At 48.8% G+C, this 27,576-nt stretch overlaps 1 protein-coding gene across 1 annotated transcript in view; it reads left to right on the forward strand.

The window, feature by feature from the left end:
- FTO (FTO alpha-ketoglutarate dependent dioxygenase) overlaps window positions 1-27,576 on the forward strand; it is a 1,722,050-nt gene that overhangs the window by 382,100 nt on the left and 1,312,374 nt on the right. The window contains exon 2 of the mRNA XM_086945188.1: window positions 8,731-8,808. Coding sequence (XP_086801314.1) covers window positions 8,731-8,808 — 78 coding nt within the window. The remainder of the gene's footprint in view (window positions 1-8,730; window positions 8,809-27,576) is intronic.

The raw sequence follows: 27,576 nt of genomic DNA on the forward strand, positions 1-27,576 counted from the left end.
CTGGTAATGCTCTTGTGTTTGCTAAACCACTTTGCACATGTGCTGGTCACTCCCCAGAGGACATTCTTCAGTGAGCTTGACACCATGCACGACGATTAAATTTGGAGAATCGGATACCGATGATTAGCATTGAACAAACTTCAGCTGCCCCTAGGCCAGGGTGTATTAGCTGCTCCTTCCTTTGAAGGACCGGGTTTTAGAACCCAGTGGCGTCAGGGAGAACGCCTGATACCTTCAAGTTCTCCTGTCTTGGCAAACAGAGACACAGGATACTTCTTGATGACGTCAAAGACCAAAGTTTATTGGCTGCAACCAGGAACAGAGATCTACGAAGCACACACGGGTGGTTCGTCAGAGACTGCACAATTTCAATAAGCGGAGCATGGTCTTTTATGCCAAAAATCATGCCTCAGGCAACATTCCAAATTTACATTCGGTGCATGCAAACTGACCAATGACAGTGTAACATTTCAAAAGTAGCGAAAGACGACAGTCAAAGACAATCCCATTTTCCGTTGTCCAGCCCACCAGAAATGACCACGCACATTCTTGGTTTCCTGTTCGATCAGGCCGGACAAACCCATCATAAAACCCTTCAACCCAAATCAATGATTATGTCGTAAAGGAAAGGCAGAAACAGATTGGGGAGGAGATAGAAAGGTGGGAGCAGTGTACCATAAACTCGGGCATGTCCTGCTCTTTGATCTTTATCAGACCAGCTGCTGAACAAGGAACTGGCTCAGCGAGGTCAGCCTCGGGCAAGGAGTCAGTTCGGCCAGGTCACCTAGAAGTCAGCTAAGGCGTACGTGTCTCAAGGACTCGCTCGGCCACAGTCATCGGGCCTATGTTAGGGCAACCACACAAAATGGCTGCCGTATACAAAATGGAACCCGGAGGTTCAGACTAAATGAAGTGAAGTAGTGTGGCTCACTGGTTAGAGGCGGCAGACCCGAGAGCAGAGGACGGCCCGGGACCAGGGTTCGATTCCCGACGCGGCAGGTTTCTGGACCAGGGTCAGCGGACTCGATAATTCTCTCGCCTCGGTGCCCACTCTGATCAGCGATCACACTCGGCAACTCTGGGCACTAGCTTGCCTCATCTTCACTAACGGCCCCACCAGACCGCCGGGGATGCCTGGTCTCACCCTGGAGATACCCATTAAGGGACCATCTCTCAGGGAAGCCAGGAAGGGTTTCGCAGCGGTCGAAGCGCGGAGGTACCCCTTCGGGAGTGATTCCAGCGCTATATAAGCACATAATTAATTAATTAATTAATTAATCCTCGAATACAGAATGTTCTCCTATATCGATTCATACGAAAACACTCAGACACGTTACCCTCGCCATTTGCGGTTCCGCTGACACCAAAATCGTCCATTTCCGACGATCTTTATAAAACGGGTTCGGAACCATCGAACCCAGTTCAGGACCACGGAACCACACCTTTGAAAAATACTACCTAGCTGACCAACTCTATTGGTTGTCATGCTGGCTGGCTGTCCGCTGACACAAACTCTGGTTATGGCATTTCAAAGTCCGTAGATGTGCTCCAGCTCCTCTTTGCCAAAGCAAAACTGCTGCCTGCCTTTCCTAGATCGGTGACTGTTGTCTGAAGGTGCATCAACAGAGTTTTATTATCTTACACAGCTTGTCACACCATGTGCCCCTGAAACACCACTCCAGGGTCTGAGCCATAGTATAGGACTCTTACTGTCTAAGGACTTTTGTCATTGGCTTGACAAACACATAACTCTCAGGGACCTCTTCTCAGATGACCATTTCTGACCAACACATTGTAGAACAGAATATCCCTCTGGGCAATTTGTTTTGAACAGACAGCTCCAACAGATCTACTTCACATTATGGGGCATTACCCAGAAGGAACCTCAGAGTCATGCAAAAACCACTAGTAATGGGCATGTAATGGCACCTAGTTACTTGACTATACAAAGCCATGCGGGAACACACCCTCACCCCCCTTACACAACTTTGAGAGCACTGGGAAACTGACTTCGGGAGTGAGTTGCATGACTGAGTGGTCACATGCACTAGAATATCCTCACTTAATTTCTAGGAACGCCTGGTTCAAGACTAACCCAAATTCTCGATCTTACACCAAGCATACTTTACCCCTGCCAAGCTGAACAAGGTCTTCCCAGAGGCACACATTTGCTGCCATAGAAGCCAATCACACAACGTGATCACCACCACCTTTTATGGTCCTGCCCAACCCTTACACAATATTGGCAAGCAGTTCTAGCCACTACAACAGACATCACTCATTGCGAGGGATTGGACGGTTTGGAGGCTGTCGCCCTCGGCATCTACAAGCATCTCAATAGCGATAAGGTGGCTGTTCGGTTCACAGACTTATCACTCCTCTTAGCTAAAAGAGCAATAACCCTGAAGTGGCATGCACAACAGCTGTCTCTGGCAACTACCTAATGGAACATGTGAGCTCACTGTGCAGAGGCTGAAAACACGGCACTTCAGCGAGAGGTAAGAGCCTCCACAAACATACCATATCAATAGAATGCAATGCCATGTCAATCCACCATCAAAGCATAATGAAGGATTACTCCCACCTACCACGAGAATGCACTTCATTGCCATAACAGTGTGTCACTACTGCCACATCCACTGGCAACCCTACATTGATCAATAATGCCCCAACACCCTTCCCCTGGCTCCCGACCTACATTTGCCCCCTGCCCATCTCATCTGCACAGACCACACAGCTCTGCCCACCTGGCACCTCCTCTGACCACCCTCTATCAGCAGAAGTCCCCCACATACCTGCCTCCTAGCACCTATGCCATGCCAACTTCTTTGCTCACTGTGATTTTTCATACTGTAATTTCACATAGTTTCTTGCGTCCTATATCTCTACTGATAGAATGGTTTATAAAGTCTGTTATTGACGTTTATTCATCTTGTACAGTTCTTTCAGAACTACGTAGATAATGTGAACTCTGTAACAGAAATGCCTAGTAAAGATCTTTAAAAAACATGGTACAGGATGTTTCACAACGAACAGACTCCTAAGGCCTCAACATCGACCTTGTCTTCTCAACATCACCAACATTTTATTGCAAACCACCCATATCCCTGCATTGGACTGACCACTTTGCCATCACTATACCCCTACCAACAAACCATGGTTAATATAAAAGACAACACCTTCAAAGATTCCTTCAAAGATAATCTAATGCTTGAACTCATCTCTCATCCCATCAACTCCTTGTCCAAATTCAGCACACTTGTAGACAACTTCAACTATTTTTTGGAAAGCTATGTGAAAATGCACACCCTTATCACAACACTTAAGTGCAAGTTGAAACCTTTAGCACCCTGGCTGACCATAAACAATCCACCCACAGACAGTAAAGAGAATAGAAAAAATATATAGAAATCCCAAGGATCTCTTCATACCAAAGCCTCTCTGCTCAATATACAGACAGCTGATCTCACCAGCCAAAGCAAAGTACTATACCAACACCATCAGTGAAGCCGCCAGCAGAAGTAGGAAGCTTCAATAAGACAATCAAGCACTGCATTAGTCCCCTGCCAGGCACACTGCTCACTCAACAGAATAGTGCACTGCCATCAAACTCTTCTGTGAAAAAATACAGAAGATCCAACAGCACATTGATGCTAAGTCTCCTGCAATTCTTACAGACACCCCTTCCTGTAGAATTTTTCCATAGTCTGCATTCAAAGTCTGATGTTTCCCAGATATTGATGGCATATCAAACTCCCTCAAAGCCACTTCAACTTCTTATGAAGATGATATCTTACCATCAACACTCATTAAAGCTATCTCTGTAGATGCTCTCCTGCCCTTAATTGCTATTGGCAATGCCTCCCCCACTTAAGGCATGTTCTCAGAATCTTTCAGGACAGGTCATATCTTCTGTCTCCTAAAAAAGAAAACTTTGCCAGCTACTGGCCCATCACTCCTCTACCATTCATTGACCAGATCACTATAAATTCAGTCTATGTTCAATTCTAAGACCACTTCAGTGCTAATCATCTCCTGTATGGGTAGAAGTCTGGCTTCAGATCCTGCTACAGAATGGAATCTACTACCATACACATCATAGATGATGCCCTCTTGACCACGAATATGAACCCTGCCTCCTGATATTGTTCGACCTCTCAGCTGCCTTCGACACAGCTGACCCTTCTACCCTCATACCGACCGCAGAGTCTAGAATGTGATTCACTGGCAATGTCCTTCACTGGTTCACCTTCTGCCTTTCCAACTGACATCAGTTTATACACGTAGGCACCTCTAGGTCACAAAAGATCCCTATTACGTGTGGAGTCTCCAAAGTCTCCATACTGTCTCCTGCCATCGTTAACTTGTACATGGAGCAGCTTAGTGCTCTACTCAAAGCTAACCTCATAAATATTCACCTATACGCCAATGGTGCACAACTCTACTGGAAAGTCTACTCTGCTACTTATTTTATGTGTATTTGTGAAGCGCACCATCAATCGCGAGGTTATCCTGGCACTTAACAGGTGTGTATGCCTAGCCTGTATGCCTAGCCATTCCTATGGTAGGTTGGTTAATTCAAAAGCCAGATCTGCAGCATCTTGTGGAATTCAAGAAGAGAGGAGGTGCCTTTGATGTGGAATGGGAAGTTGTTTCATGCTTTAGGAGCGATGTAAGAGAACACCCATCCTCCTGATCTGGTTCTGCTTTTGTGTGCGAGTAGGAGTTATATGGGGGTAAAGGTGTCTGTGTGATTGGCAGAAAGACATGACTGTTCAGGTAGGTGGAGCCTGAGTTGTTTAGTGCCTTGAATATGTGTGTGCGCTAGTAGTTTGAAATGATTGTGTTTTGTTTGTGTATTGGGAGGTAGTGTATTTGCCTGCGGCAAGGTGTAGTATCGTGTTTTATGACTTCTGTCTGGGAGGTTAAGGTTGAATCTGGCTGCTGAGTTCTGGATGGTTTGTAGTCTTCTAGTGACTTACTCAGTGATCGAGATGTAGAGAGTGTTCCAGTAGCCCAACTTGCTCGTGACTAGGGTGTCAGTGACAGTTTTGTAGTGTTGCTTGGAAGCCATTTGAAGATCTTCCTCAACATCTTCAGGGTGTGGAGGCAGGATGCAGTGATGGTGCTGACTGGTGCGGTCACACACTGTTTGATGTTGATGGTTATTCCGAGGTTCTTGGTGTGGGTGTGGGTCTGAGTTTGGCCAGCCACCATTTGGAGTCCCTATGGTTTGATATTCTTGCCAAAGACCACCACTTCTGTCTTGTCGGTTTTGAGCATGAGGCAGTTGGCTTTCATCCAGTTAGCAACTTCGGTCATGCAGGCAATGAAGTTGGTTCTTCTGTTGGGGTTCCTGTCTGAGAAGGAGAGATTGAGTTGGTGTGTTGTGGGCTTCCACGGAGTAAGGTACCAGGCTGACAGCTTGTGTTCTAACCATTCGAAAGAAGCAAATCCAGTGTTGAGCAGTCCTTCTATGCCAATCTCATGCAGGCACCTGATGAGGATGGGGAGTGAGACTGTGCCAAATGCTGCGGTGCGGAGGGTCCAGGAGAATGAGGGTTGCCATGTCTCCTCTGTCAAGTATCACACGAATATCGTCTTTGGTAGTGATGATGAGTTCCGTTTCTGTAATGTGGTTGGGTCCGAATCCGGACTTTGTGGTATAGAGGAGCTGGTGGTTTCTGAGATGGCTGGTGAGGCATCGGTTGAAAATTTTCCTGAAAACCTATGGTAAGAGGGAGATGGCTCTCTAGTTGGAAAGTGTGGCTGAGTCAGTGGATGGGCTCTTGAGCAAAGGCATGACAATGGAATGTTCCAGGTGTCTGGAATGTTCCTGAGTGAATGTTGGCATTAAGGGTGGGTGTTAGTCCTTTGCTGATCAGTAGGAGTCCTTTGGGGAAGGTGTGGTGGGGAATGATTCAGATGGAGACCCCGAGTAGAGGGCTTTAATGGTAGCAGCAAGTTCAACTGTGTTGTCACAGGCCACTAGGTCCTGGTTTGTTCATTGGCTGTGATGGGAAGTTGTGTTGCGACTCTGACTGGGCCCAGTTGAGTGTCAAAGTTACTGAACATGGAGGTGATTTTGTTACAGGAGAATTCTGAGAACTTGTTGCAAAGGTCTTTTGAGGGGGTGATGCTGCTATAGGCGGCAGGATGGGTGGTGAAATCTTTGATGGCAAAGACTTTCTTGCTGCTGTTAGTTTTGGCGTCTATGCGATCTGCAAGAGCTATGTGCTTGGTGTTTTTCTGTATCTGCTGGTGGTAGTGTCTTCGGACTGATTTGAAATGTCTATCTGCGGTGTCTTGACTTGTTCTCAATTTGCGCTCCAGTTGCCTGCAGTGATGTTTTGTGAGCCTGAATTTCTCTGTGTACCAGCAAGCCTATAGCTAGGCACTTGCTGTTAGCTTGTGCGTGATGATCCAGCTGTCAAGGTTTTTGATAGCTTCCAGCAAGTTGCTGGTGTGCTCAGGACAGTGCTCAGGAAAAGCAGAACCCTACTCCTCTTAAATGATCCTTTTCAAGTTGCCGCGGGTAATTCAGGTGGTGGTAAGTCAGTGACGGTGCAGGATAGGTATGCTGAAACTGACGAGGGCATGGTCTGTTCAAGACATAGATGCTGGCTTGTCCACTGTGATTTTGCTTATTGAGGACAAAATGGGGTCCAATAGGTGTTTGGAGGTGTGGGTGGGTTCGGTTTACGAGGTTTTCAAGAAGAGTGGACGGTGTGTTCTTCTAAATGAAAGACTTCATGTCTGTGCTTATGCTAATGGTTTTGCCTAATGATCTTGTAGCCGGTAGGGATGGCTGTAGTGATGTCTTGTACCGAAGTTGGGTTTATAAATGTTTCTGTGAGAAAGAGCAGGTCCTGAGGTGTATTTGGTGATCAAGTGGTTAATGAGGAGTGTGCATGCAAGTATGCTGTGTTGGTATGTGTGAGCTTGAGCAGATGGCTGGTTGGTGTGAGCGAGTGGGGTGTTTGGTCTGCCAGACATCCAATGCATAAAACACTGATTGCACATCATCCGGACCTGGGTGTCCAGCACCCACCTAGCCAAGATAAAATTCCTGTTATTTGTCAAGATCAATAAACAAGATACAATACAAATGTTGCTCAATGCCATAAGCCTTGACGGAATAGAACCCCACTTTTCACCGAATGCCAAGTCGCTTAGATTCATTTGAGAGACCAAATTCACTCTCAAGGAACACCATGCCCCAAAACATGGCTGACTGGCACCAGCTCTCGCTTCTAAAGAAAGTCAAACTATTTCTTTTATAAAAACAACTTTATAATTTGTTTTCAAACCCCTATACTCTCATATCTGAATGGAAAGAATGCCCTACTCCATGGCCTCCCAGATTTCAAACTTACATAATTTTAGAGGCATCCTGTATTCTGCAAATTTCATCCAGGGCCTGAAGAAATATGATTACATCACCGCCATCCATGGTGCTGGAACTGCATTGTTCCCCCTGCTGGCCCACACCATCTTTAAAACCATCTGCATCATTTTTAAATCCATGACGACCAGCAACCCGCTTATCTTGCAGACAAACTCACCATCTCTGGTGGTTCTTGGCACACACACTACCAGGACACCATCAGTCTACAGACTAAGAAGTGTAAAGACAGCAGGCCTTTCCATTTATGCACCTAGAACCTAGAGCAATATCCCTTCATTCATCAGGCATGCCCAACGCTTTTCCAATTTAGAACACAGTGGAAGACTCACCTCTTTAAAGAACTTTACATCACAATGTGTGAAGTGTTTCCAACCTAGCTCCCTTTCCTATTGCTAATTGACTTTATGCTAGTCTTTGACCATTTACAGCACTCTACTACCTTTTGCCTAGGGTTGTGCTTTGGAAATACCATATTCATACATATTTACGTGTCTTTTTGTAGTTGAAGCTATGTTTAGATCGATTTTATTGTGCGAGTTGTTTGAGATGACACTTTTCTTGAATCTGAATTTAGTAAGCTTGTTGTAGATTACATAATATGAGGGTTTAGCTGGTGCAAGGAACATAAGCATTACAGAACAGTTTGTCTGGAAAAACAAGGCAGTATGATTATAACATGGTGTTTAAGAAACAGGCCGTATTGCTTCTTAAGCAATCCAACTCTCATGTAATACCATCATGTGATTTTCTCCCTGTGGGTAAAGATCTCCAGTGCTTCACTGTCCAAATGTGTGTTTACGTACTGTACACATGTAAGAACTCCAATTCAAATCTCACCAGTGGATGTGCAATCTTTATTAGTGACTTGATTGATTGTAGCTTAGTTTTGATAGTCTTGTTGAAATCCCTAAATTTATTAGGAAATTGCCAATTATCGTGCATAGTTTTTCCAACTGTACCCATCTGTATTGGTCTCAATCCAAAGATCTTTACTTTTGCCGACAGTGAGAACCATGTTGTTGCTCTTTGCACATTCCTTCTATCTTTGGAATGGAGGTTTCAAGCCTCCAACATTGTATCAAGATAAAGTAGGAATGGGGGGAATCTCAAGACCTTTCAAGGTTCAGGTGTTGTAACTAATACTTCAACAGGACTACTTGTAAAGACCACCTTATAACCCTGTTTGCTTCAATAGAGTTCCGTTCTCTAGCTCCGCCCAAACGTTATGCATATTGAAGTTGGTATTTGAGATTCAATGACTGTTTGTGTTTCAAGTGTTTGTCATACATATTGTATTTATTTTTTGTTATTTTCATTTGCAGAAACAAAAGCTCCTTGATCAGATTGGAAACCGACTCCTACCATATCTAACACCGAAGCATGAAGGATTCAATCAACTGGTAATTTATGAACTTGTGAACAAATTAACCTGTCTACCATACCATGCCTGTACCTCAAATTTATGATTCTACACTTTCTCTTGTGTACTATCCTCCTGCAATCTATTTACAAGCTGCTTCCTAAGAACATGGTTTAGTTCTGAGAGAAAGATTCTGGAAAAAGTAATATGATCATTAACAGAACCTAAAACAAGTAAAAAAAAAATATTTTTCAATGTTAGACCTGGGCGAAATTTGCGTAGTTTTTTTTGCAGTAAGTAGATTTAGGAAATGGCCTAAAAATGATGCATTACAATGTGTATTGCTAGCTGGGCATTTATTGTTAACTAGCAGCCCGCCCCAGCGTTGCCTGGGGCAGAAGGGGGCTGGGGGCTGCATTTTTTGGCCGGGCAGAAGGGGGCTGGTGGCAGCATGTGGTGGAGCGAGCAGAAGTAGGTGTGATGTACCTCACGACCCCCGCAGCCCCGACCCCCTGCGCTGGCAGATTGCTCCTCCACCCTGCTCCGCTCCGTTCTCGGCCGCCCTCAGCCCTCAGCCGGTCAGGTCTGCTCCGCTCCCCTACGCTCGAAGTGCTGCAGCTGATGGGACTCCTCCTTCTCCTTCTTGCCGTCAGAACACGGACACGGACCACCTCCCGCCCCCGCTCCCGCCCCGACATTTTCCGTGTTTGTAAATGCCTTACCTGATCCGCTGCTCCTGACATCACCGCCGCTCCATGTCCCGTCATCACGCACGTCGCGGGCAGCACGTCGCAGCTAGCGCTACGTCGCGGCCGGCGGTTCTTTCAGGGGACTACTTTGTTTTTAAAGTTAATTTTTTTAATTTACGTTTTATTTTTATTTTATGTAGCCTATGTCCATCTACACACCCTGACATTTTCAAGGATGTATCGGGTGTGTAGATTGGCGCTGTGGTTCCTGAGTTTACCTGGCTCAAAGGTGAGAGTTCTCTCTTTATAATAGTAGTATAGAAGTATAGATTGTTTAGCACAAAATGCATGCTCTTGTCTTTTTGTACATGAGGACGCATATCGTGCTAAGGAAGCTCTCGTTTTTGTACCTCTAACTTTCAAAGATGGAGATGGTTAGCTGCAGCAGCTATAATATCACCCCTGATCATTGCTTTGAAAGCGTCCCAAACTGTGCCTATTGAGACTCCCCCTCCCCTCATTGCATTCAAAATATGGAGACTGCAGCCAGGTGGGCGCTTTAGGGATCCTAGATCTATGCCAGCCATCACTGGGGCATAGTCAGATAAAGTCATTGTCCTGAGATCCGCTGACTGCGCCTTTGCCATAAGAATGCTGCTCAGGAGAATGTAAGCGATATAGGTATGCGTCAATGGTCATGGGAGTAGAACATGTAACCAGAATCGGCAGTATGCAATTTGCGTCACATATCCTAGAGACCTAAATCTGGAAAACTTAATTCGCTTAGAATAGGCCCCCTTGAGCATAGCTTTCTTTCACTCCCTATCTCACTCCCTATCTCTATGAGGATCCCATATCACATTGAAGTCCCCTGTCAGGACAATATCTCTGCATGCTAAAGTTGTTAGATCCTTTAGAAATTTGAGGAGGTCAGCATTTTGCGCTACATCGGGAGCACAAACTGTAGCTAAGGTAATGAAAGGACCCTGTAATGCCCCAACCACAATCCAACATCTGCCCCCCTTGTCTGCCTTAGTATGGGAGACTCAGAAGTGTTAGTTTCACTTGAGATAGATTGCCACGTCCCAGTGTTTATTAAGTGCAGAGGAGTGGTATGCTAAGGGGTATGTGCTGTGTTTAAGTATCACCTGATCCCTTTGTAGGAGATATGGAAATATAAGATATCTGTCCATAGCCCTGATGTCTTTCCGTTTAGCACCCCCGATGGTTTGGTGTGTTTAGCCCCTTTGCGTTAAGAGTAACTATGTTAACAATTTGTTTGTAAAAGTGTAAAAGCTGCCAAGGTGGGTATTTATGACCCAATATAGAGTATCCTGAGCCAGCCCAGATGGCAATCAGCCACCCCCCTTCTGAAGACACTCCATTGGCTCCCTGTGGCCCAGCGCTGCACCTTTAAAGTGGGTTGTATGATCTTTAAAGCGCTCTATTGCAAAAGTCCTAAATTCATCACAAAACTTATCACGAAGCATGCTCCGTCCCGTAACCTACGCTCGGCCCACCAATGTCTCTTACAGACACCATCCTTTAAACGCAAACGCTTGGGCGGCTGCAGATTCGGCACCCTGGCTCCTCGCCTGTGGAATGCCCTTCCTCTTGAGATCCGGCAACGCCCGGACCGCATGTCATTTAGGAAATCCTTAAAGACTTGGCTCTACCAACAAGCATACCACTAACTCCGCAGGTTTAAACTCTGACCCCACCCTCTGTCTTCTACAGCGCCAGGAAACCAATCGGTGTCAGTGCGCTTAAAACAACATTGTTAACATAACATAACATATCCTATGTCATGGTGGAGACCCTAAAATTCTGCCTGTCCCTCCTGAAACAACAGGAGACCGGAAGGTGTCAAACAGTAAAACACAAAAACAGTAAGAAAACGGACAATGCCTGCAGACATGTAGGGGTGTGAAAAACACCTCTGTGAAGCAGCACAGACAGGCGATAAGCTGTCCACTTAGCCGCTACCTGGGTGGGCAAGAAGACCCACTGAGGCAGGACCACGGCCCTCTCAGGCTTTCCAGCACATTCAGGGGTAATCAAGTCAGGTCCTCATTGCTTTCACCTGGCCAGGAAGTCAATGTGCCTGTGTAATTGCCATGCCCCATCTCGCCTTTAGGGACCTTGGCCCCAGCTCTGGAGAAGCCAGCAAGAGCCAGGAATCGACCTCCCCAATGGTAAATTGTGCTCAATTGTCATTTACCGGTCAAGTGCAGTTGAAATCTTTGGGGAGTTAAGGGTGGAAGCTGTTCTTGATCCCCTAGACTCCACGATTGTGTGGCTGAGCATCTTAGGTGGGTCCAACCCGCTGGAACCCCTCCCCTCGAAGGTAATCTCACCCTCTGTTCATGTGGCAGGGATCTGCCCGACCTCTGTATCAGAGAGACCCAAAACGCACAAAACTGTGTGATGTCTGCCACCCAACGCAAAGAAAAGCTGCAGGATTAGGTCCATTATCAGTCTCCATTGTCTCTAAGTTTCTTTGTAATGGCCTAAAAGGCAGCTTTTTGTTAAATATTTGTTTGTGCAACGTCTTGAAAGATAATGCAGAACTGCTCTTGAAACCATATGACGCCATTCTCTCTTACCCCACATAGGAAAGTAATTAAATTTGACAACGATGTCCCTGAGGCATTGTTTGGGCGATCTCCTGGGGACCACCCTATGTATCCTGTTAATCTGAACTTCTGTTTAACAATGACCTAGTATGGAAGAGAACATTCTCAAATGGAGGTGGAGAGTTCAGCGTCTGGTTCTCCTCGCTAAGACCTCACCCTCATAAATTTTCTTCCCTCAAGCGATATTCAAGATCCTCAAGTTTATGAAGTGGTCCCTTCAGCGGCGTCTGCAGTATATTGCATTTAGTTGTGGTAGCTAAGTGACCCACTGCCAGTCCATCCGTCCTGCTCTCTTCATCAAACATTCTTTGGCCCACCGAGTCGAAGTTGGATCATAGCGTCTGCATTTTCATCCTATATCTGAGCGCAGATTCACAAAGGTTGTGTCAAAGTCCTGATGAAGCTCATCCCTCAGTTCAATTTTAAAGTTACAGAGACTTTCCAGGAAGTCCGTTTTAGTCAAAGACATGCTGACTAAACTTACTTGTGGTTGAACGGTCTCAGAATCAGAGGTATTGGCTGAGCAGGGCTGGGACATATCGAAATAGGCGAGGAGGCCACCACCAACAGGCTTCTCCTTGGGTAGCATAGGAGAGCTCCCACTGTGTAGCTGACAGAGAACCGGAAGCTGGAAGAAGAAAAACAAGTTATGAAACCATCTTCAGGGAGAAATGTTCTATCTGCTGCTGCGTAGGAGGAGGGTCAAGGCAGAGTATAATGTTGTTTGCTAGCCAATAGGAATAGCATGCGGTGTCTGCCTTTGGTGCTCATTCCTTTGAAACTAGGATAATGTTCGGCAAACTCTTCAGGTATTCGTTCTTAAGTGGTCCTAGTTACATGCCTTCTCATTCCAAGCCCACAGCTGCCCCAAATTCATGCGCGATGGAGGGGAGGCGGGGTTCAATCTCAGCCCCTCACAGAGTTCGCAAGGATGCTGCGGGCACCTCAAAAATGGGAGATCCTGGTCTATCACTGAATCCGCATTCCACTGTGTCTATTCGTCAGGGTCTCAATCGGACATACACATAGCCCATCTATTGTTGTTTCCACTAGGTAAATATAATATAGGGTGATTACAGTCTCAAAAACAGATACTGAGGTGTACCATTTAGTCAGCAAACAGGGAACTATGTCATTCTCATTAGGCATGTTGCTGGGGAGTAGGAGTGTCCAGGGGACCAGGAGACTATCTGGCAGGTACACAAGCAGCCATGCAGACCTACCCCAGGCCTAAACAGTGAGAGTTCCCTGCACCGGCTTTGCAAAGTCAACTAAGTCAGCAGGATCTGACCTAGCAGTGTGAGGAACTTTCTAAAACAGTAAGCTGAATCGCGCCTTCTCCTGCAGTCTTCAATAAGCATAGCAGAAAAGGACTCAGCCTGGTGGTCCGCTCGCCCTTAGGCCAGAGCATGCCCCGCCACTCTGCACAGTCCCTGCAGGATGGCCGCCCCGTCAACAGACTACCCCCATACCTACCTCTTCTTCATGTGGACAGCGGAGGCGCAGTGCGCCTCGGGTTCAAGCTCCTGGGTCCCGGCAAACTGCAATCAATACAGGAGCCTCAGCCACAGGCTGCACATTGCCTGTGTCGAGGTTGCAGCCGCACACCAGGGGGGCAGATGTGGTGACATCTCCCCTCCAAAGGGACACATTGCTGATTTCGCAGCGTTGGAAGCCCTGCTGACCACAGTGGGTTGAGTGTCGGTAAAAACTGGGATCGGACGTCTGAGTAGGAGCAGCAGCAGGAAACTTACTGCTTCCCTGGGATCTTGGCCACGCTCCCAGTGCCGTTATTTTTAATATTCATCTGAAGGGATTAGAATGCACAATCTTAGCTGCTCCTTGGATAGGCTGTCATTTCTTCCCTTATAAATTAGAGAATGGCGGGAAAGGCGAAGAGGCTCACCTGCTAGTCTTTGTGGCAGAAAGAGGGCTATTAGCTCTTACGGAGCCAGGGTATGTTCTAGAAGTAATAATAGATGGGACATTTAATCGTGCAGCAGACCGATATATAACATCCCTGCAGTACTCCTAATGCAGAATGCCCTAGGAGATTTTGTTTTTGAAAAACAATAAATTAATGGCCCTGACACACTGGGATTTTTCTCCAATCATGTGCGGGGTCATTTTTATTTTTTTTTAATGTTCAGGACTGGCAGATTACTCCTGGCGGTCCCAATTATGAACAATTGTATCTGAGCATCCACCCCTAAAGGGGGCAGACGGCCTGAGGTTCTTAGAATGACAGCTCAATATCTGTGGGTCTGTCAGTCTAGGGTTTCTGCTGGCAGAACCAGTTGGAGCTCCCTTCTTGGTTTGCACAACACTAAATAAGGCAGGCGAACTCTAAATAACTCCTATAGTCTCTTATCAAAGGTGGCATCCCATTTCACATAAAAATTAACATTTATTTATTTATAAAGTGCGAACATCTTTTATGTCGCATCATTCGTACCCCTGCAAAATTAGAAAAGTGGAATAACCTCAGTTGGCCACAATTCCCCGTCCAATCCTGGTCAACAGTCTCACCTCCCTCTTCTTACCCGAGTACCATACTAGTCTGCAGCTGCTTTTCCCATTTAAAGATCTGGAAATGACTTCTACCTTCCTGGAACATTGTCACCATATTCCAGTTATAAATGCCCGTATTCAGTCCTGATTGGATTATTGCAATGTAGTCTACCGTCCCTCCCCAGCGAACTGTTATAACATTTACAGCGTAATCAAAATGCATCAGCATTTCTGATTAAAAGATGCCCCAGACATAAACATATCACATTGGTCTTCAGATCACTTCGCTGGCTGCCTCTCCATAGCCAAGATGCACTTTTAATTTTTTTAAACTTAATTTAGAGAATTTTCTATAAAAAATAAAAAGAAAGACAGCAGCTGCAAAATAAAATACAATTGTATAACCATGACAATTTAAACCAAATCGTGTAAAAGATAAGGAATAGGAAAAAAGAACTAAGTGGACCAAGGGTTTAACAGTAAAAAAGAGAAAGTGGATTGGCAGAAAAATTGAGTTTGGAAAGAGAGTGTCATGGGCAAGTATATATGAGTGTAGGGAAAGAGAGGGACGTGGCTAAGCACGCAATGGCAGAGGACGCAAAAGGGTAGAGCTCCGAACTGAGCTCCCCTTCCCCGGGCCGATTCTCCGACAGTAACCCCTGAAACAGGCTGATTTTGCAGGCGGACCACGGCGGCAGTATCCCGGGCAGTCTGGCCGATTTTCGAACCGGAGACCCGAGGCAGCGGCACCGGCCTTTCCTGAAGGCCACTGACGGGACTTGTTGCCTGCCGGACGGCGTGGGGGAGTACGGGAGGCCGCGGCTTGGGCCTGACAACAAGGCCCTGCTGTGCAACGCGGAGCCGCCACGACCCCCCATCACACCGGGAATGGAGACCTGGGGGCTGTCTGGACACTCTGGCCCCTGCTTCCCCCCCTGCTCCTGGAGAGGCATGTGAGGCTAGCGCTGGAGCGGCGTGAAGAATTGGCCGGCGGAGCACAGCTGTGACGGCGGAGGCGGTGAGTGTCACCGAAGCGGCTGCCCGAACCTTGCTGCACGCACGCCTGGAAGTGGCGCGACCCTGACGGCACAGCTCCCATTGCACCGGCGGACCTGGGAGACCAGGTGAGAGGGCCCCCGCACCCTGGAAATTGCCTGAAGTGGCCCCCCCGCCCCCACGCAGGGGTGGCGACACACGGGGGGGACGGACACAGGCGGGGGCCTGAGCTGCACGCCATAGCGCACACATCAGCGGTGTTGGAACCTGGACGGCGCCCCATGCCTGAGCTGGGACGGGCCCTGCTGGAGGAACCGGCGTGGTGATCAGCGCACTAAGGGTGCCCTCCCCCCACAACTCTTTGTGCCCGGCCCACTCTACCTGCCAGAGGTAACCCCGCGGCTCTCGCGTGCACGAGACGCTCTACTTAGACGCGGTCGGCTGGCCGCAGTGAACTTGCTTGTCCGGCACTGTTACCAGGCGCCTGCCCTGGCACACCACTACACAGACCTTTTCCCGTGGACCGGCACGGTGGACGACTGCACCGCAGGCTGAACAGCCGGGCCGTGGACAGGAGGCATTGAAGGAACTGAGGGCGGGACACGGGCACACTCACAGGTCCAACTGTGCTACTCGGGGCACGATAAGGGGGAAGACGGATGCTCACGACTAGGGGAGCCCCCACGCAGTGTGTCCCCACGGCCAGGGCGGCCTGGCGAAGCTCCGAAGGAGGAATCCCCGACTCCCTCGCTACACGCCCTGCGGCGCACTGCCTGACTGATGCGCCCTGACGGCTCTGTGCTTCCTGAGGGCAGATGAACGTTTGCTCCCTAGTGGCCAGCTATCCCTAGTGGTGCCGGGCTGCTGGCTGACGCCTGCCTTGCCGCTCTGCCACATTGAAAACCTCTGCAATCTGGGGCGCAGGACACGTGGAGCGCCGGCTGGCCCCCCCTCACGGGCACCCACTCAAGAATAGGCAGCATTGCCACTCTTAGACACTGCTGGAACTGCACACCGGACCGGGACCTCTCCCTTGGACGAGCAAGGCTGACCAGACACCCAGACGGACCCTGCCAATCGCCAACAGACAACAACCTCCCCTAAGCCCCCAGGCTGAACTGAAATTACAGGGGCACTGCCCATGTCCAGAGGGGTCAGAACGCGCACCGGCACTGGAGGCGCCCCGCCGAGAGGGAAGACTGGAAAGACGCTGAACAAGATGGCTGCCGACCAGATGACCACAAGACTAGACAGTGTGCTGGCTGCCATGGAGCGATTGGAGGAGTCATTACAATCGACCAGAACATCCCTAGAGTCTAAAATAGACGGCGTCGCCATAGACCTCACACACCTGAGGGAAGACCACAAGAAACTGGCGGACAGAACCAAGACACTGGAAGGCACGGTGACGGACCTTGCACCCCGAGTCGCCCAAACTGACAAGCAAGTACAAGACCTCCTGAACAGGATAGAGTTCTTGGAAGACCACGCAGAGGATGCGGAAGGGCGGGCGCGCCGGAACAACATTAGACTTGTGGGGATCCCGGAGAAATGGGAGGGCAACCACCCGGCCCAGAGGGTGGAGGTCTGGTTACGAGAAACACTGCCGGAAGATACACTCTCGCCCTACTTTGTGGTGGAACGGGCGCACCGAGTGCCTACGAGACCGCTTCCCACGGGCTCCAACCCAAGGCCGCTACTCATCCGGATACTGAACTACCGAGACAGGGACACGGTCCTGCGTGAGACCAGGCGGCTCGGGGAGATACGGATAGACAATGCCACAGTTATGTTTTTCCTGGACTATACCATTCAGGTCCAACGCCAAAGACACTCGTTCCTGGAAGTAAAACGGAGGCTGCGCACGGCAGGCCTTAAATACTCCCTCCTTTTCCCTGCAAAGCTGAGAGTGGTCGCGCAGGACAAGACATACTTCTTTAACACCCCAGAGGAGGTGGGCTCCTGGCTGGAAAGTGGCACTGACACGGCGCCCCGGACGACACAGGGGTATGAACAGAGGCAGAGGACATGTGGTCCGAGACGTCGACGCAGGAACAGAGACCAGCAGGCCCACCGCCCGGAGGAAACAACACGACTATCTCCGCCGGCGGAACAGGTTCTCCAGGAGCAACAAGATGCACTCAGGAGAGTCTCACAACTGAGCAGCTCGCCGGCATCGGAGGGTGCACCAGGAACCAGCCCGAGGGCTGTCCTCAGTGACGACGAAGCCGTTTATGGAATTACAGACTCACAGCTCTCGGTGGACTTACCGGACGTCACACCGCAGACAGCTGACCTGCTGAACTGATGACACATGGGACATCAACATGGAGTCGGCTGGGACGGGGAGCAGGCGACGGGGGCTGGCTGAACGCTGGGGCGCGGCTGGTGCCCGGTGCTGCCGGAGGCCTCCTCCCCCTCCACTTGAACTTGGGCCAGATGGTGGAGTATTGCCCCTGCTGCATAGGCACAAGCGGGAACCGGTGGTGGTGGGGGGCGTCTAGGGGACTTTCTTCCTTCCCGCACCACCCTCGGTCCACTGGCCCTGACGAAATTGGGAGATGTTGAAGACAGGGGCCCAGGAGCTGCAATTGGTTTTAATTTGAAGCAAAGACTAAGGCTGCCTGATATATGACATGTATGGCCCGGGGAAGGACACTTATCTCCTTCTTTGACTATTCCATTGAACTGCCGAGATTGTGGTTAGCACACGTTACCCCCTAGACTTGAAAGGTTGTCCCTCATTAATGAGAGTATGGGCGGTGGCCCGTTTCGCTACTGCCCCTTTGGTATTTCGGTGGGGTACACCCACAGTTGGTTTTTGTTGTTAATTGTTTGCCTACTCTATAATGGTTTCCGGTACTATGCTGAGTGCACTGAGGAGGGGTCATGGGAGAGCTGAGTGGAGGGACGCAATGGACCTGGGTAAAGCTGCTGTTTGTGGGCTTAGGGGGGGATGCATGCACTGGTAAAATGTCTGCAGTAAAAATATGTACATGGAACATTAGAGGCATGCACAGACCGGCGCGTCGCTATCAAATATACTCCTACCTGAAAAGGCACCAGATACACATTGCACTCTTACAAGAAACTCATTTAAACAGGGCGGAGGTGGCCGCACTGCGCCGCAGATGGAGAGGTCAACTGTATGCCACCGAGTACTCATCGTATGCCCGTGGGGCGCTACTATGGGTGAAGCCGGGTACTCCCTTTACAGTGACAGCTACACATGCGGACCCAGAGGGAAGATACGTGATAGTGAACGGCCGAATAGATGGGCAGCCTCTGGTGTTGGCATCCATATATGCCCCAAACACTCACCAGGGGAACTTCCTAGCATGCATCTCAGAGAAATTGGCGCCCTGGCACGGAATCCCGTGGATTCTTGGGGGGGACTATAACACGGTATTAGACACTGTGCTGGACCGCTCGACTCCACCCAGGTCTGAAGCACAGTCTCTTGGAGCCACGAAGGCTCTCACCCAATGGGCGACACAGTGGGACCTAAAAGACGCATGGAGAGCACATAATCCAAACACTAAGGTTTACTCCTATTACTCAGGGGCGCACGTGCTACATGTCCGCCTGGATAGATATATGGTGTCACCGGAGCTACTGCCACACATAACGGACTCACAATATCTTGGCCGCACACACTCGGACCACAACCCACACACACTGCAAATAGCCTGGGAACGCCCCCACCCGCCCATCCCCACATGGCGCCTGCACCGGCTCTGCTGCTGGACGCCCCCTTCCGAGACTCGTTACAGGCCTGCGCAGCGCAATACTTCACAGACAATTCAGGCACAGCATCCTCCCCGTTGATCGAATGGGACGCCTTCAAGGTTGTGTTAAGGGGTCACTGCCTGGGCACACAGGGGAGCATGGGGAAAACACTAGAGGCTGACCTGCGACGGGTGGAACCTGACTTGCTCCACCTGGAACAGGAAGCAGTGATGGGCACGGGCGACCAATTACGCGCGGCCCGTGAGGAACATGCAACACTGTTGGAACGACTGAGACACATCAACTACGCAGCCCACTCGGCGCGTGTGCATCAATACAGTGATAAACCCGGAAGGTTGTTGGCCTGGCTGGTCAAACAAGAGAGCCGCACTGAGCCAGTGTCCGCCATCAGAACGATGGAAGGAGAGATAGTATACACCCAGAGTAAAATACACCTGGCCTTTACGCAACACTACCAGGCCTTATATAGGTCACAGTTGAGGGTCTCACCTGAAACTATAGCAGAATATCTCGCGACTATTCAGCTACCGTCCCTTACGAATGCGCAGCGGGAGGAGCTGGGGGCGCCTTTCACACAAGAGGAAGTGCGCGAGGCCATTTTTGCCCTCTCCAACGGCAAATCGCCTGGCCCGGATGGCATACCCGCCGAATTTTTTAAGGCATGCTCAGACATACTGACTCTGGAGCTGCTTAAAATGTATAATGCCTCTATGGAGGACTCGGCGCTCCCGGATACACTTAATGAGGCTACCCTGGTTTCCCTTTTGAAGCCCGGTAAAGAAGAGACGTGCATGGGCTCCTACAGGCCCTTGGCCATGCTAAACACGGATTACAAAATTTTCACTTCTCTACTAGCCCGGCGATTGGCCACCGAGGTCCAAGCCCTGGTCCACCAAGACCAAAATGGTTTTGTACCGGCGAGGAGTACCTCACGCAATATCCGTCGCCTATTCCGAATTCAGGACGTCGCCACCGCACAATGGCCGAGATCGGGTTGTCTGGTCCTAGACCTAGAAAAAGCCTTTGACTCCGTGGAGTGGCCCTACCTCGGGGCGGTGCTGGACAGCTTCGGCCTGGGCGATGCATAGGCGGACATGGTTGGACTACTTTACCAACAGCCCAGTGTACGAGTGCGGACAGGCGGCTTGCTCTCGGAGTCGGTGCGGGTGCGCAGAGGGACCCGACAGGGCTGTCCCCTGTCGCCACTTCTCTTCTCCCTGGCCATAGAACCCCTGGCGGCATTGTTGAGGGTGAGGGGAGCGGAATGGGGGATCCCGCTGGCTGATGGTGTCCATATAGTCTCGCTCTACGCAGACGATTTACTTCTATATGTGCGAGACCTCACAGCTGTGCCGGACTCACTGTCCGAAATGTTCCAGATGTTCGCTGACATGTCGGGCTCAAGGTGAATTGGGCGAAGTCCGGAGTATACCCGTTCAGCCCGGACACGCAGGAATGCGACGTACACTTAGGGGATGTCAGACTCACATGGTATCCCACGACTTTTAAATACCTCGGAGTGCACATTTACAGGGACACGCAGAATATATTGGAGGGCAACCTGGGGCACGCTATATCCTCGCTGCGAGCCCAGATGAACTTCTGGAAGACACTGCCTCTAAATGTGCCCAGCAGGGTAGCACTAGTCAAAATGATAGCGCTGCCCAGACTGCTCTACCACTTCGCCAATATCCATTTGTATGTTCCCACAAAAATATTCCGCGACCTAGAATCAATGGTACGTAACTTGATCTGGAACACAGGGCACCCCCGAGTGGCTCTGGCGAAACTCTACTCCCCAGCTACGGAAGGGGGGATGGCGGTCCCGAACCTAGAGCTGTATTACCTGGCAGCACAGCTACAATGGGTAACACACTGGCTGAGCGGCACGCACTTAGATGACACAGCCACCGCTACTTATGTATGGACACACACACAGGTGTGTGCATTGTTCCACCCCTTAACGAAGGGACCCCGCCCGCTGCCAAAACACATGGCTGTGGCCTGAAACTGCTTTCTCCGTAGCCTGCGGCTGACCCGGGAAGTCAAACCCTACGCCCCCGCGCTTCCCCTGCTGGGGACCCCCAGGAGGAGCGGGACAGTGTCACACCGAGCTCTAGAGAGCTGGACTACGGCTGGGGTGGAAACCATGGGTGACCTCTATGCGGACAAAGTTATGCTACAAATTGTGGAACTAACGGAGGGCACGGGTCTGCCGGCGGGGCAGTTCCTGCTGCATGTGTCTATACTGCGAACGTATACGGAGTCTTGGGGCGATATCCAGGATGAACCGCCAATGCACCACCTAATACAATACCTGCATGTAATGGGCAACGGCTCCCACATTGTACACTGGCTGGCACAGGCCTTACTCATGCACACGCAGCGGTCCACACAACCGATACGAGACAAGTGGGCGGCCCTCAGAGGGAGGGAATGGACGGACAAAGAGTGGACCATGATCCTAGCCAGCCCCGTGAATGTCCCGCGTAACTCCCGCTTCCGGACAATCCAATACTACGTACTGCATCAGGCATATTTATCACCAGACAAAATCAACAGGTATTTCAGGATTAACACTGCCACCTGCCCCAGATGCAGGCTGCTAGGCGTGGATATTTTGCACATGCTCTGGCACTGCCCTTCTCTAGCCTTGGACTGGGGAGAGGTACATTTGTTCCTGACAAGCAGCACCGGCCCAGGGTTACCACACACATGGGAGGCTTGCATTCTGGGATTGTACAAAAGAAATAAACTCAATCGAATAGAGGCTAGATTGTGGGACTCAGGCCTTATCACCGCCAAGCGACTAATTACTAAACACTGGAAGAGGACAGAACCGCCCATCCCTAAATACTGGTACGCTTCCTTCACCAACTGAGCTAGGGCGGAAAGCATGGCACTACACCGGGAGGAAATAGCGAACTTACGAAAATTTCCGATCGCACAGATATGGGATGACAGTCTCAGCTCCCTCCAGAAGGAGGGCACGGCCAGGGGGCTCACTTAGGGACCCCCACAGGTGGGAAAACACAGGCGTAGAAGATGCAGGGACACCAAAGACACGGGGAACACGGCCCTCACACGACACGCACATGCTCGGAATGCTGGACATGCGGAGCCTGCAGAACTATGGGATGATGGCTCCCCCTCCCCCTCCCCCCTCTGCCGCACAGTGCACTGAATGTAATAAACGCCCGACAAGTGGGCCGCAGGCCCGGGCGCCCGCCCACACAAAGCAACGATTGTCTGTGACAAGGAACGATAACCACCTAGGCCTCATACAGGACGCACCCCCCCTCACGTGCACTCTCCCTCTCCACTCCCCCCCCGAACATATTCCCCAGTTTCATTAGTTCTTTGAAATCCTGTTTCTCGAATATGGCTCTTTCTTGCACGAGTACCACACCTGGGGGACACGCTTAGATGCCCAGACAGTTGTGAGACTTGAAACACGATGCTTCTCCCCAACATAAGATCAGGCTATACCGCTTATCCAAATATTGCAACACCCGCTGTACTGACGGTCGGAGGGGTCTTGACGCTCTGAGCCGGCGGCATGCACAGAGACACAGACAGGCCGAACACGAGTACTTCACACCCTTGCCACATAATGACATGCACACAGGGTCTGTCAGTGAACATTATGAGTCTCAGTACGGCGGACGCCGGATTGCTCCTAGATGACTCAGCCACCAAGTTGGGACACGTTGAAACGAACTGTCGAGTTTAACAGAGTTGTATTCCCCTTTTTTTTATGTACTTATAAAAAAGACAAAACAAGACGTCACTTAAATGCGCAATTTTAATTATGAGCATATGGGATACTGATGATGTAATAATCATATTTCACAGGATGTTGTGGTCGCCGGAGGTATATGCCTTCCTCTGTTTTCTTTTCTTTTACGAAATATCGCAATGTTGCAGCCGGCCCGATGGGTTGTAGGCTTAGCTATATGTAATGCTCAATGAATCACTAATAAATGTCTTACAAAAAAAAATAAAAAATGAGTGTAGGGAAAGAGCCGGGATTAGAATAGAGAGCTACAGAAGACCAGTGGGTGGAGAAAAAAAATATCAGCAATTACAAATAAAAAATTGAAAGATAAAAAGAACGTTCCAGAGTAGTCATGATGAAGTATTGTCTGTGTTGTCTAACACATCAGAAGCCAGCGTCAATAAATAGTCTCTAAGCGGCTGCCACACGTCTCTTGGTCATGAAGTTGGAGGTTTTAGTGTGGCATTGAGTTCGCTAGTAGTATCACAATAGGACAGATCACACAACCAAGCTACTTCAGTAGGATATGTGCTTCTTCCTCAATGGAGGGCACCTGTTGTTTGGCCAGCAACAACGCAATGGCTGTGAAACATCTGATGCCCACAGATAAAGGGAGGAAGTGTTTGCTCAGTCATTCGAGGTAATACAGAATGGACAGTTTCCCAGAAAGTGAGTATCGGAGAACAATTCCAAGCTAGGTGAATGAAGTAGTGATATTCAACCACGCATTTAGGACAGTGGAGTGATCTAGTCTGTTCTAATTTGGCGAAGGTTTTGAGTGTGGTGTAAGTACGGTGTAAGTATTTACAATGCAGCAATTTGTGACAGTGATTATTGGAAATCAGTTTGGTTTGTTTGCAGCAGTATTGCCATGTTTTGTTAGGGAGGGGGTATCGCAGATCTTGCTCCCAAGCAGCTCTAGCCTTTTCAGTCCTGGTTGGCCTGAATTGTAAGGCTGTATCATATAGACTTGATATAAAGTGGGAATTGCATGCAGTGGTAATTATTAACATAGAGAGGGGAAATTTTGTGGTTCTGAGGGGTTGGAAGGAAGGATGGCGCATAAGGTGTCCTGAAGGCGGTATGGTAAGAACCTGTCCATGTGTGTCGTGTTTTGGCCCTCAGTTAAGGCAGAAAAAGAATGTAGGGTAGAATTCTTTTAAAAAGGTCACCCAGTATGTAGGTGATGTGTTACAAACATGTGCTGGGTCAAGTTCTCACAAGTCAGTGGGAGCCAGGAGTTGTTGGAAAGAGGGATATGTGGGGAATATGAAGTATCATATTCTAAGTAGCGGAGAAGTTTAGTCCGTGACCAATAGGTGGTGGGAAGCTTTTATATCTCCTAGGGTTTCTAGTTAACCTCCGGTGTATTATTGTGGAGAGAGTAAAAGGGAGAGCAAGCTTAAGGTATTGCAGTCTAGCATCAGGATGGTACCAGAAGTAAGCAAAGTTAGCTTGAGCTACTAGGTAATAAAGATATAGATCGGGATGCCAAAGCCTCCTCTGTCATAAGGGAGCGTCAGCATACTCCAACTAATCTGAGTTAGACGCCCCACCCATATGAGGCGTGTGAGTAGACTGCAAATTATCCCAAAAACTTTTGGTCAGAGCAATAGGGATATTGAGAAACAAGTATAAAAATCTCTGAAGGACCCCCAACCTGATTGACAGTTCTCCCCGCTACTGACAGTAGTAATTTAATCCGCAGATAGAAAGATTATCGATTGCAAGGCCGTAATTACAGAAAATTGCTTCAGAACTGTCCCAATGTAAATAGACACCAAGATATTTAGGAGATTCCTCACACCACTGAAGAGAGTAGTCTGGGGCACAAGGGGTCGTAGCATTCGTCCCTGGAAATAGTTCTGACTTGCCCCAATTAATGGACAAGCCAGAGATGGTTCCATATTGAACCACCCCTCTGAGTAGAGGAGGAAAGTTAGTCGCTGGGTTTCGGTCAAATAGTAATATGACACCTGCGTATAAAGAGGCTAAGAGCAGGCCAAAATGGAACCATATTCCGCTATGCAAATGGCGCTCAATGAAAAGACAGACCAAAGGGTCAATAGCAATAATAAATAGCTGGGGTGAAAGTGGGTAGACTTTTCGGGTGCCACGCATTAAGGGGATATATTCAGAAAGAGCACCAGAAGACATGCTAGAAGGGTGGTATATAACTGAGCGATTAGTTCACGAAAACCCTTAGGTATCCCAAGTTTCGTTAGGGTGGCACTTGAAAATGGCCATTCAAGAGAATCAAATGCTTTTTCAGCGTCTAAGACCAATGGGGGTTTGCCCTAATAACCCCAACACATCTGAGCAAGAACATATGGGAGCAAACAAAAACGATGTGTGGGAAAGGATCCAAATGAGTTTCTGTAGGAAAAACAATAAATTAGTCCATAAATATGGGTACTCAGTCCCCAAGCTTGTTACCTTGTATATTAAGCACTCACAAACCAACCCCAAGTTAACTTTCTCCACAAAACTATCTTTTTTTGAAAATGTATAAAGAAAAAATTAAACAATAACAACACAATAATCAATATTTCCTGATTCCTTCCTACCCATACATTCTAATATCAGTTGCTAAAATCACAACAATTTGTGCGCAATCTGTGTGGGAGATAGTCCAGCATACACAGGGGAGGATAACTTTCAACCTCTGCACAGTCCAAAAAGTGTGTATCTGGGTGTCATGTATGTGACTTTCAATCAGTAGGACTTCTCCAATTCATGAGGTCGACGCGATTCAGCCCACTAAGTCAGGCGTCATCAGGACATGGGCAACAGGAAAACAGCCTACAAAATAATGTGCTAAATTAAATAACGACACCAACATTCTACATTACTAACAAGAAGTGCCCGATCTCTTGTGCAAGTGAAAGTGCGAACACTTAAATAAAAAGCACACCGAGATAAAAGAATATATTGAAATAGTTCCTCATAATAATAGCACCTTGGTGGAATAAGAAAAGAAGACTTTTTCATTTAGTTATTCATCTAGTTCCTTCTCTCCACCTTACTCAGTTGTTCTCACTGGAGCTCTTGCACTTGGTAGCAGGAATGTAATAATTCGACACTGGTGGTGGCTTGATCCCCTTTTCTTATTCCACCAAGGCCCTATTATTATGAGGTGCTGTTTCAATATGTTTTTTTTATCTCTGTGTGCGAGCGGAGGTAGTGTTCTGATGGTCAGATAGCGACAGGCCGTTGAGCCAACTGAGAGTGGCCATAAGGTGAATTCGATCCAAGTTTAGGCTTCGTGTAGAAAAGTGCAGCATCTGCAGGTTAGTCAAACATATGGTATTTGCCATTGAGTTGGATCCTCAGCCATGCCGGGTATAACATGGCATGGCGCAGTCCACATTTCTGTAATGTTTGCTTGACATCAGCATACTTAAGGCACACCAACTGCACCATTTGTGTGAAATCAGGATAGAAGGATAGGGTCATTCCTTGATATTATAATGTCTCCTTCTCACTGGCCAAACGCAAGGCTGTATCACAGTCCTCGTAATTGAGTAACCAGGTGATGAGGCATTGTATTGTATTGTATTGTAACGGTATTTGTAGAGCGCGATTGCTGCCCGTGGGCGTCCAAGTGCTGAGCTGACCAGAAAGTGACGGAAGAGGTGCTATGGTACAGTGGGTTTGTCAAACAACCATGTTTTTAAGTTTTTACGGAATGAAAGGAGATTTGAGTTGGACCGGAGAGAAAGGGGAAGGTCGTTCCAGAGTCTGGCGGTATTCAGCGAGAACATTCTTCCCCCTGCTCTGGCTCGCTTTACTCTCGGAATGACGGCAAGGAAGGCCTCCTTTGATCGTAGGTTCCTGTTGGGATGGTAGGGGGTGACAAGGTTTCTGTTGATCGCTGGGCTTGTGTTCCAGAAGGTGCGGTGCGCTAGGCACAGTGCCTTGAAGGCTATCCTCTGCCTCACTGGCAACCAGTGGAGAGTTTTTAGGGCAGGTTTAGCAGACTGAGTGCGCGGAATTTCTAGCAAGGCACGCGCTGCACAGTTTTGGACAACCTGTAGTTTTCGAAGTGTAAACTCAGGTGCCCCCATGTATAGGGCGTTGTTCGAATCAAGGCGAGACTGGATTAGCCCTTGGACCGCAACTTTTTTGGCTTCTAGCGGCAGCAGCGGAAGAACCTTCCTCAAGGTTCTTAGAAGGCCGAAGCATGTGGCAGATAGTTTTGTAGCCTGGATGGAAAAGGAGAGTTTGTTATCCAACCACACTCCCAGGCTCTTCACGCTTTCCTTTGGGGTAGGGGGGGACCCAGTGCATTGGGCCACAGAGAGGTGAATGGTACTGGAGAGGGTGGGCCTAGGAGCATGAGCTCCGTTTTGTCTCCATTTAATTTAAGGGAGGAGTTGGTCATCCATCCCTTTATGTCCTCTAGGCAGTGTAGCAGATCGGCTGGGGAGCACTTGCTGTTCTCGGTG

The sequence above is a fragment of the Lissotriton vulgaris genome, chromosome 12 (genome assembly GCF_964263255.1).
Source record: "Lissotriton vulgaris chromosome 12, aLisVul1.2, whole genome shotgun sequence".
In the NCBI taxonomy this organism is placed as follows: Eukaryota; Metazoa; Chordata; class Amphibia; order Caudata; family Salamandridae; genus Lissotriton; species Lissotriton vulgaris.